The sequence below is a fragment of the Saccostrea cucullata genome, unplaced genomic scaffold (genome assembly GCF_032062105.1).
Source record: "Saccostrea cucullata isolate Sc308-1 unplaced genomic scaffold, CSIRO_AGI_Scuc_v1 ctg96, whole genome shotgun sequence".
Classification (NCBI taxonomy): Eukaryota; Metazoa; Mollusca; class Bivalvia; order Ostreida; family Ostreidae; genus Saccostrea; species Saccostrea cuccullata.
Window position 1 is genome coordinate 1 of NW_026928943.1, and position 12454 is coordinate 12454.

At 35.0% G+C, this 12454-nt stretch overlaps 1 protein-coding gene across 1 annotated transcript; it reads right to left on the reverse strand.

Annotated features, from left to right (window-relative positions):
* Positions 1–244: 244 nt before the first annotated feature.
* LOC134279348 (uncharacterized) lies at positions 245–8586 on the reverse strand (the record flags this gene model as incomplete). The annotated part of the gene is made up of 3 exons (XM_062761737.1): positions 8526–8586; positions 3928–4102; positions 245–397 (listed from the first exon to the last, which is right to left on the reverse strand). Coding segments are annotated over exons 2-3 (327 nt in total), but the record flags the coding sequence as incomplete, so codon positions are not given.
* Positions 8587–12454: the final 3868 nt, after the last annotated feature.

Sequence of the window (12454 nt, forward strand, 5' to 3'; positions counted from 1 at the left end):
TTGACCTTTTTTGGTTTAGTTTACTACTTTCTTGACCTCTATCAATTTTAACCTTGACCTCTTCTGGTTCAGTTTACTACTAAACTGACGTATATCCATTTTAACCTTGATCTCTTCTGGTTCAGTTTACTTCTAACCTGACCTATATCCATTTTAACCTTGATCTCTTCTGGTTCAGTTTACTTCTAACCTGACCTAAATCCATTTTAACCTTTATCTTTTCTGGTTCAGTTTACTTCCTTACCTGACCTATATTCATTTCCACCTTGATCTCTTCTGGTTCACTGTCCTCACTCTCCTCCCAAAAGTCACTTTCAGAATCCAAATACTCCTCCTCAGATTCAGGCTGGTACTCATCAGAAGAGGACAGAAAATCTCCATCAGAACTCATTTCCCCCTGACAAGATAAACCAGAAGTCTCTGTCAAGACTGTAGCTTTTTTATACATATAACAAAGTAAGAGAAAAGTAGCAATTTGGACTTGAAACTTTAAAACAGCAATAAACAGAATAATGATCCTTGCTTAAGTCACTTTGTGGCAATATTGCAATAAGACAACTTTCGGGGTAGCTTTTAAAAAAATTTTAAAGAATTTTCAATTTTAGTTACCATGGCAACATCATTCATCAAAATAAATTTAAAAAACAATAAAGACAATAATGTTTCCTAATGTAGTCTACCTGAATGCCACATTATATCATAATCAAACTAAAACTGTATTTGTGATAGCATTTTAAAATTATTTTATGGAAATTTCTATTTTTAGTTACCATGGCAACAACGTTCATCGAAATCAAACATTGATGCACAGAAATATGTATCTTAATATAGTCTACGTGTGTGCCAAGTTATATTGAAATAAGACCAAAACTGTAGGTGGAGTAGCATTTAATTTGAAGGCATTTCACAGAATGTCCTTTTTTTAGTAACAATGGCAACACTGTTCACCGAAATCAAAAACTGACGCACAGAATTATGTATCTTAGTATAGTACACGTGTGTGCCAAGTTTTATTGAAATCAGATCATGGCACGGTACCAAATGTAACGGGAGAGGAGAAAATGCAGTGGACCAGACAGGGATTCAAACCCGGGCCCCCTGAACTTCGTTCAGATGCTCTACCAACTGAGCTATCTAGCCACCAGCGATCAAACCCAGCTGACCGTATTATTCCTCCCTCCTTAAAGGTCTTTGGCCCTCCAAAGACCCAACCCAGGCTCATCCCTGGCAGGTCTTTCACCTGTCAATTCCAGGGCATGGCATAGCACGGCACCAAATGTAAAGAGAGAGGAGAAAATGCAGCGGACCAGACCAGGATTCAAACCCCGGCCCCCTGAACTTTGTTCAGGTGCTCTACCAACTGAGCTATCAAGCCACCAGCGATCGAACCCGACTGACTACCACATTTGCTTTAATTGGATAACATGGGATGTTGATTGTTAATTAAAATGTTTTCTGACTGTGGCTTTATTCAATTTGTTGTGTGAGGTCATTGACATCATGTCAACATTTGTTTCAACAGTCCAGTATTTTTTTTTATAGTATCAGCAATAAAACTATACTTAAGAAAAGAAGAAGGTGCTTTTTTTTTTCAAATGCATGAGAGTAATTAGCATATCATTTCTATAAAACACATTCTATTTAGAATTAATCCATGCTTGAACAGAACTGGGAAAAATACACCTTGTATGAGCTATGTTAGGGGTGAAACAGTTCACTGCAGTATAAATTCATACAGCGGTATTTTTCCTCAGTTTGATAAATGGTTCAAAATCTCCATTTCCAGTTCGGTTAATTTTTCAACGGGATCATCATTCAGTCGAGTTTGGCATAAGGTATAAACATGTTTCTCAGTATAATTAATTACAAAAAAAAAATCATTTTTTTTGTAAACTAATTTTTAACAGTCAAATCAATTAAATTAAATTTCACCTAGTCAGTTTGCACATAAACAAGAGGCCCAAGGGCCTTGAATCGCTCTTCTGATAAATTATACAATCTATCCTAAGACCCAAGATGCATCAACTGACAAAGTTTGATGATTCTTGGCCAGTTAGGGCTGAAGATATATAAATGTAACTATAAAATACTATAAGTAGGTCATGGTGACCTACTTTTTGATTGAAATTTTCTGAGGACACAAGATGCATTAATTGACAAAGATTGATGATTCTAAGCCAATAAGTACTTGAGATATTCAAAAGTGGGTCACGGTGACCTACATATTGGTCAACATTCTCCGAAAACCCAAGGTGCATCAACTGACAAAGTTTGACAATTCTAAGCCAATATGTACCCTAGAATACTTAAATATAGCCATAAATGTCACAAGAAGGTCACCGTGACCTATTTTTTGATCAGCATTCTCCTAGAACCCAAGATGCATCAAATAACAAAGTTTGATGATTCTAAACCAATAAGTACCCGAGATGCCTAAATTTAGCCATAAAATGTCAAAAGTAGGTCACAATGACCTACTTTTTGGTCAACATGCTCCGAAAACCTAAGATGCATCAAATGACAAAATTTGATTATTCTAAACTAATTATTACCTGAGATACATAAAACTAGCCATAAAATGTCAAAAATAGGTCACTGTGACCAACTTTTTGGTCGACATGCTCCAAACACCCAAGATGCATCAAATGACAAAGTTTGATGATTCTAAGCCAATAAGTACCTGAGATACTAAAATATAGCCATAAAATATCAAAAGTAGGTCACCGTGACCTACTTTTTGGTCGTTAATCTCCGAAAACCCAAGATGCATCAACTGACAAATTTTAATGATTCTAAGCCAATTAGAACCTGAGATACTTAAATCTAGCCATAAAATGTCGAAAGTAGGTCACAGTGACCTTCTTTTTGGTCGACATTTTCTGAAGACCAAAGATGCATCAACTGACAAAATTTGATGATCATAGGTCTAATAGTATTCAAAAAATGCCTTTTAAACAATTTGAAAATAATTAAATGCCTGCAAAGTTCAAAAAGTAGGTCAAAGTGACCTACTTTTTGATAAATATGTTTTAAGGCCTCTAGATGCATCAACTTACAAGATTTGGTGATTCTAAACCTCGGTGTCTGAAATAATGGGATTAAATGTTTTGGAAAAGATTAGCCATAAAATTCAAAAAGTAGGTCAAGATGACCTACTTTTAAGTTGATGTTGTTTGTGGACCTAAGATGCACCAACTTACAAAGTTTTATGATCATAGGCCTTAAAGTGTCCAAAATATACCTCCAAATCAATTTGAAAACAAAAGCCCGTAAAATTTAAAAAGTAGGTCACCATGACCTACTTTTGTATTAACATGATGTGAAGTCCTGAGATGCATCAACTTACAAGATTTGATGATCCTAGTCTTTATAGTAAGCAAAATATCAACGTTTTTAATAAGTGTAAATTTTGGTCAACTTTGAAGTGACCTTGAGACCACGCCCTTTGCCCCAGGGTCATGCCTTGAACAATTGTATATAAGTTTGGTGAAAATCTGCCTGGTGGTTCTGGAGAAGAAGATTTTTTAGCAACCAGTACTTTTGGTTTTATTTTCGTGATTATCTCCCCTTGTTTTAGGGTCCCACTCCCTAATTTTAGTATAAATGGTAGCCCTTGGGCCAAGGATACTCTGTGACAAATTTGACAATAATTGGCCAAGGGGTTCTTGAGTAATGGTCCATATTCTAAAAAGTTAAAGCACACCGCACACCACACAACGCACACCACACAAATGGCCATAGCATTAGCTCTTTGAGCCTTTGGCTAAGAACTTAGAAGAGCTAAAAATGTGACTAAATTAAGTCAAGAAAGCATTTCACCCCTAAACTATGTCATATTTTTTTCACAGCTAATTCCAACCTTTTCTTTTTAAAATTTTTCCCTTTGAAGTTTGTTCCTGTTTTACTTGTAAATAAATTTCTTCTGACCTCCATCTCTTCAGCCTGGCTGTCCACTCTCTTATCACGGAGGGAGCAAGGGGACTTTACTGGACTGACCACTGTGTCCGAGTTATACACGGTGACGATCATCGGTGTAAACTCATCATCTTTATCAAGGTACACATCTGGCTGTCCAGTTCTACGCCACTTCTTTGAAGACATGCTACCAACCAACAATATTATAAAGACTGTAATGTTCTGCATGTCATTGGTTCATTGATATAAGACCTTCACGATACTTGCCCAAACATTATTTTAATATATCCCATTTTCTTTTTTCAATTAAGAACTATTTGCCAAATTGAAAGATATACATGTAGATCTACTCAAAAAATAATGACAGACTAGCTTAAGATCATCCTTTCTTGTAAGTAACCAACATTAAACATCCTTCAGTTATGCAATTTACATAAACATCATGCAACATCAGCATACCATTAAGTCAAATTATGCCCAGTCTAACTAAAAACTGAATTGGTATCTGAACTCATCCTAAAATATGGTAGCACCATCAACATACGTATTGTAAAACTGGCGCGTCAGCTAGTTCTCCTGAACTCTAATATTTATTGTGCGCTAACTGAAAAAAGATATCAAAATGAGACTGAATAGAACACAAAATTTTCATAATTGTTTTTCATAAAATGACTGAAAATATTTTATGGGACCTTATTCAGAGTAAATTCAATTAGCCCTGTCACAAAAAGTGTGATGCTACCCTTTTGCAGGGCAAAATGATACATTTGATTGAAATACCTTAAAACAATTGTTTAATATACATTTATGTAATTTATTTAATTAATATCTTTCAACAAAATTTTTGCAAACATAATTTATTTTCCTTGCAAAACAGTTGCCTGTTGTTATTGTGTAAGGGCTAACTCATAAAATAACATGATAAACATTTATATCTTTTCTGTTGAAATTCTACAGAGTTTATGACAGAAATAACAATAATTTATATATATAATCAATATTATCGTGGTTTTCTGGTGTTGGTTAGTTTGTTTTTTAACGAAGATCTACTGGATATGACAGGAGTTACTGTTCTTGCACTTTGAGGTACACATAAGCGGGTTTGACTTCACTGTATTACAGTGGGTGCACTTGTTTCATAAGCCAGGTCAAGCCGGTTAATATTCACGAAGCGGGCAAGTCACTTGTTTCAAATATTTTTAAGCCGCCGGGCGGTCAGAAAGTAGCCCGGATCGCCCGAAAAATTTCGAGCGGCCAAATGAAAAGCAATATGGCGGAAAACGGAGGTAGAAATGTTACTGATGGTGAAACATTCGTTTTTTATCATTTGCTGTACACCCATTCTCAATATAACGGCTCAAATAATGTCGCCTCGTTTTCATTTAGAAGAAATACCACTGATGTAATTTTTAAATCAACATTATAAATAGTCTGTTAACAATGAATAAGAATTCATTATAATTATCGATCTGAAACGGTATTTAAGGAGTTCAAAATTCGAATATAGTAGCCTATTTGAAATGTACGTTACTGTCGCCGAGGCAAATATTATGCTGAATCCCCTCTGTGTAATATATAGTTTTGATTCTCAAGTAAAACTTTTCTGATAAGTTGAACCTTGTGTCATATATATTTCTTTTCATAACAATGAATACATTTTCTTTGTGATAATAAATAATTTTTACTGTGCTATGTCCCTGTCGCTTAATTCTATTTCAACCACATTACAAGCAAACACAAAGATTTTACACCTGATAGTTTTGTTCTCCTTTATTTATTGATGGGCTAAATTTGAAATTTCAAAGGGTTAATTACTCCTACTTAGATAATGTAACATGAAATTGAACAATTTGAGCAACTTTTATAAATATGTTAAGGGAATGAAAGACATTTTCAATCGTAGAGATAAGAAAGAAATGTACGTTACCTATATTCTTCCATTAAGAATATATATTAAGTAGAAAATATGAGACGACTCTGAATAAGCAACCCCTTGTATCCTGTAAACTGGCAAAGACGTTTTGCTTAACACAATTAAAAATTATTTTTTACATAAAAAGTGATCATTTGAAATGTACGTGACTGAAATGTACGTTACCATGAAATTCGAATTAAGTGAATCTCGCATGAATTTTCGTGTATTCTCATACTTTCGCACACTCAAATGTGTACACAAAGGAAAGTTTCAAAGTTTGGAGATCGGCTAAATCCCAAAATTAATGAAAAGAAACGTTTCTGCTGAGTAAAAAAAAATATATTAAGGTCAATTATATGTAATATAATTTTGATACCTGGAATATATTTCTGAATACGAAACCTGTATGATGCATTTCTAATGATATGCAAGTTCAAATAGTATCAATATTTTGCGTGTCTAACGTACGCTTGTGGAAGAGAGTTGATTTTTATATTTGAAATGTACGTTACGTATGGTAACGTACATTTTGCGCATTTCTAACTGACATTTTTTTTATTTAGTCAATGAATTGCGTTTACACGAGCGAAACAAAATTATCGTTACAATCCATTTGACAACTGACCACATAAATCCATCTTAGAAATGCACCCCAATCCTCGTAAATGTGGTAGACTGTTACCACATGCTAGAAAATTTATTTCTAAGTGTCTTAAATTCATCTTTAGCAACCTTTTTGCAGTTTGTTTACTTTTATTATGTGACTTTTCGTCAATTTTAATTTAATTGTTGTTGGTAATTTTAAACAAGGTATGCATAGGCTTATAATTGGTAAAAAAAACAAAACAAAACAAAAAGAAAAAAGAAAAAGAAACAAAACAAATAAATCTAGAACACAAGACGGTCACGTACATTTCAAATACTGAAAAGCACACAATACTCAGTTTTGTTTGAATCATTGCATTTTGGTTTATATTTTTCCAGATCTGCTGAAAAGTACGTATGCTTGTGTTTTGACAAAGATGTGCAACATACTAAATAAAATTGTTAACAAGACTGTCGATGGATATATTCGGAATAGATTTATGTTAAGTTTCAATGGCCAAACACAAGTATTTATTAGATCATAGCAAAATACGTCTGACTCTTATTTTTTTTTGTCTGTACCCTTGCACACAGGTAGAAGTAACAAGGCTACGACCGGTGTCAATTTTAGCGAAACAGCACAAAAGAATGGTAATGAACTGAGATGGAGGAGACTCCCCAATAATATGTGAAATGAACGTTACCGAAGTGACGTGACATTCATGTAGTTGATGACAAATAACCACGTTTGTTACATTATGATTTCTTATATCACTGCGTTAAAACAATTTTTATGTCAATAATTGCTTTTTTCTTTATTTTCTTATTACTAATTTACAAATTATTACAAGCTTGAAATGTACGTTACCTACTCATATTCTGAGGCAATCGTGTCTTTTATAGTTGTGATTGTGACATATAACACAATGTGATTACATAGAGAATCTTTTTTGGAATAAACTGAAACAAAACGATGAATTTTTAGATGAATTTTAAGCTTTTTATTAAACAGAAATATATCTTGAAATGTACGTTACATTTACGTAGTTGTCTAAATCGGCATGGATATGTTAAAAAAGACAGTAACTACAAAATAGAGTTTTACTACATGTACATGTGAAGTTCCACTATCTATAGAAAATGACAAGATTCCAAACTATTCGCTCTAAACAAAACAGAGAGAAGAATTTAAAGCATATATTTAAAAAAATGTTTTTATACATCTGGATCAAAAAGTAACCTTTGTTTTTTTTAAAGGAAAAATCAAACGCACGTTCGTATGCCGAGAAAATATGTTGCTGACAGAGTTGGTAGGATGTGCTGGTGTTAAGATGAGATATTCCAATTGTGATTTTAATGACTGCATTTTTTTTTTACATATCTTTTTGGACATTGAAGAAAGAGTAACGTACATTTCAAGCTACATTTCTGAATAAAATCACCCTCTACTTTACCGTCTTGTCATTATTCCATGTATTAAAATTTGATGAAAAAAAACCTGGAAACAAAATCTTCAGATACTTTCTTTCAAAGGTAATTGGTAGAAAAATTGTTATCTTGAACTTTATTTTTTAAAAAATCAGAGAGGCATTTGTGCCCTTATATTGAGAATGGGTGTGTAGACTCAGTGTCAATAAAAATACAGTACTGAGATAATAAGTGACTTTTACAACATATTTGTTTATATTTAACGACCAATACTCTTTTTTTTAATTTTAAAAATAAAGCTCAGCAGCTTTTCAGTTCTGTGGGTAACAAGGCCCTATATGCCCTAAATTTACAGATTGTACATTGAATGGATGTAGTAAATATTAAAACAAAACATATTAGGCCTAACTAAATCGTTCTCGTGCGTTTAGAGAAATATTTTTACAACAACAGCACCAATACGAGCCATATCCGGCTTATTTTTCACTCGTTTCAGAGACACTAACCGGGTCAATATGTCATGTGATAAAAGTGAACCGGGTCATCGCCCGGCTGTCTGAAACAAGTGCGCCCAGAGTGTATCAAGCCTATGCTATAGAGATACATGTATGCAATGATGCATGGAATCAACATGCAGAAGAGGTTCATCTCCTTGCCCTCTTATTAGACACCAGATACTTACTTAAATAATGCAAAGAAGTTTGTTTAACTTCTGCAATTTACTTGAACTGACTGCTTCATTTTAATAAAGGGATGGAGCCTTGACTGTGTAAAAAGCCGCCAAGTGGAAAGAGGTACTCGAACCCGATTTTAATTAACAGAAGCTTCAGAGAGGCAAGCCAGTCTATAGAGCAGCGAACCATGTATTGTCATTTAAAATGTTAATGTGCAGAATTTATATTCTTACTTACATATAAATACGAGGAACTGCAAAAGTTCTTCACACAAACTTATGAGAAAATGCAAAAATACGGCAGTCAAAGGTATATAGTCCTATAGTCAGTTATTTTTTATTTTTATTTTATTAAAACCACATGTGGCGCAAGTCATACATACAGTAAACAAATATAAAATATATAGTCACATAGATTTTCTTATATTACATGCATCATGTATGAAGTTACAAATATTTCTTGTAGAACTAACATCTGCTGGATTAAGAATTTCATAAGATATATATGTATTATTAAAAAGTGTACAAAATTCACTTCTTAGTTGTTTATATAGAGGACATACAAATAAAAAATGATGTTCATCTTCAACGACATTTTACAATTAATACAAAATCTTTCATCTCTTGGTATAATTGGGTTACAATATCTGCCAACCTCTATCTGTAATTTGTGAGCACTTATTCTCAATCGAGTCAAAAAAGAACGAAGATTCTTGGAAATGGAAAAATTTAAGTATGGTTGAATTTCAAGTTTGTTTAGATTCCCTTGACTTATTAAGTTATAAGTATAGTCCATAGGCGTAGTCACGGGGGGGGGGGGGGGGGGGGGGCAGCGGGGGCCCTAGCACCCCCCCCCCCCCCCCCCCCCCCCGCCCCCCCCCCCCCCCCCCCCCCCACCACACTTTCAGATCGGGGAGGGAGGCAGGATTATGTCTGTCCCCCCACCCCACGTTTTAATGAAGAACAAAATCACAGCTTTTTCCCCCCAACATTACCTTTACTATAGGAAATGTTCACTGAAGGGATAGTTGACCCCCCCCACTTTTTGACCCTAGTATACTAGTTATATCGAAGAATTGTGGAAAAAAAAATTGGATTTGAAAGTAACTTGCCTTTGAGAAAGTTGGCCACTAACACCCTCCCCCCCCCCAAATAGGATTTTCGAGTTTGGGGAACTTTCAATTTTTTTTTTTGCTTGTCAAAGAATTTCTGGTGTTGAGCCCCCCCCCCCAACTTTTAAGTTTGTGACTACGCCTCTGTAATAGTTTAAGACCGTATATCACCCAGATAGTCTTTTGTCACTTTTAGCGCTCACTTAGAATAATTTAAAAAAATAATAAAGTACACAATTAAACCTTAAGTTTATGTATATATACACAAACATTAACAAGATGATGGAGAAAAAAATAGAGAAGACCCATGGGCCAGATTGCCGACCTGAGCTTTTTGGAACCTTAGAGAAAAGCAAAACTATGTCCAGTTTTGAAAAAAAAAAAATTAAATGTATAAGTGGTCCAAACCTAGCTGGAAGGGGCACAGGAGGAGTCATGATTAACAAAAACGAATCTACACTGAAGAACTTTTTCTTCTATATAAACTCTCTGGTCTTCTATTTAGGCCTCGCTATACCACCAGAGGTCAAGATTTTATTAGCTAAATTTAAATCTTCACTACCCGAGCTTTCATGTAAATATAAATAAGTTTGAGGTGGCTGATAATATTGAGAAAATGAAAAAGGCCGGTAAAAATAATTCTCTCAGGTGGTGCCCTGAAAAAATTAAGACTCAACCGCGACTCGAACCATGCAGGCCCTCTATCGATCTGGCGTACCGTTAGTTACAATAATCTAACTGTGTCTCGGTACAAACTCTCACCACAGTTAGAATACGTCCCATATACTTTCAATGTAGCAAATCGGAAGCAAATGTCCTGCAAACAAGTACCTGTGGTAAGAGTGTGTAATTAACAAAACATAAAGGCCTTGCTGTATAAAAATTTGATAAGTGATAAAACAACTAAAATCATCTTTTTAATTTGGTTATTAAAATACATCATGTAACGTGTTTAGGGATCGTACCTGGTTGATTTCAAGATCTCGGTAAAGATTGATATTTACAATAAATAATTTTCCTCTTAAAAATAACAATAATTGGATAAAATGATTGTCCTGCAAATATATACAAATAAGGTCCTTTCCTTACTTAGGGGAAAATCACACTTGAATGTCGGCCTAATATTTACAAAAATAACGGTTCACCCAATGGTACCGGACCGACACCAATATTGCCTTACTCAGGCTTATAGTGTCAGTCACGACGCTAAGTCCAATCTCCTAGCCTCTGACAACAGAAAATACTGAATTCTTTATTCAGGACGCACAGTCTTCCACTGTTTTCAGAGACTTACACTATTCTAAAAGCTTACCAGGTAAGCCGCAAGGGGTTGACTTTCCTCTAAATGGTTATATATAGTCACACAATAATACAATACAAGTACCTATTTATTGTGGTTAGCCTTCGTTGTCAGACAATCCACCCAGTATTGTTAAATAGTTGTGGCAAGCCTCAGTATTTGGCAATCCACCAAACTAAACATATTTTATCTCCTGAAATTGAGTCTTCTTCCCTCTGCTGCTTGGACTAAAAGAACCCCGTAGCTTAGCTGCGCTTGCTTATATAGCTTTGTTTAAGGTCACATGATCAGCTTCAGCCAATCACAGATCCTCAACGGCCGACTTGCATAATTGGAATACACAAAGTCTAAAGCGTTACATTACCCACCCCTTCGATGACATGCGGGTCGCATGTAAACCAAAGAAAAATATTACCAAAGATTTTTTTTAATGTAAGCCAATGATTAGATCTACAACGTTGCTTTACAGTGTAGATACTACAAAGTGAACAATTATATATTTTACACAATACCATTCATGAAACGTTAGCATCAAACACAGTTTTTTCTTGCATTACAAATTAAACACAATTTTTCCTTTGTGACTACCTTTGTGTCAACATTATCGTTTCTGAATCTCTTGATGGTTTTGGTAGTGATGAGTCGTTTTAAAGGCCCTGCCTGAGTTCCCACATCTGCTTTCCTCTGAACAACGGCCCACTGCTACTCTCTTTACCAGGGTAATTTGTACTGCATTTTCTTCCTCGCTGTCCCTTTTGTCACTCAACTGTTCCTTAATAGCACAAGGTTTTCTCTGTGACGCCACTGGTAAGAAGGCGGTTGGTTTACGAAATATTCTTCCTTGCAACAGGTTGTTCTCTGCCTCTTTTTGCAGGGATGGGCTCCACCTGGGGTATCGGGTCGTCGCCTTCACTGCTGTGCGACAGGTCTCCAATAAGATCTCCAGGATCTTGGTTAAGCCAGTCATCATCCTGTTCTTGTATCGGTTCGTCTCTACTCACACCGTCACTTCCACCATCTTTAATTCCAAGCATGATAAGTTTGCCATATTGGGAGATACCAGGATTGCATCTTTTCACGTGCCTCTTGAGGTTACTCTACTTAGTATTCTTAAAGTCACATGTTAGGCACTGAAAGGTCCTCATGACACAAGCAAGGACATGGTCTCTGTACTTCCCTTCACTGTTTGCCGAGAAAGAACGAACATAGGACAACGTCGAAACTCTTTATTTGGTGTTGTCTTCGTCTTCGCCATTTGAAAAAAAAAGAAATTAAAACAATTTTTAAAAAATATATATATATACACTGTACATAACAGAACTGTTCAACTTTCATTCATTAAAAATACATCTAGATACTTATTTTTCAATATAATACCTGGTAATCATGAAGCCAAGTAGGTGGTTTAGTTACTCATTTCGGACGACCATTGCTAGTATAAGTAATTGACGTTTCGTTGTTAGTGTCATTTAGATTTTCTTGTAACAACTGGTCTTTCTCAATCTGTGGAGGATCTTCTCCAGAAA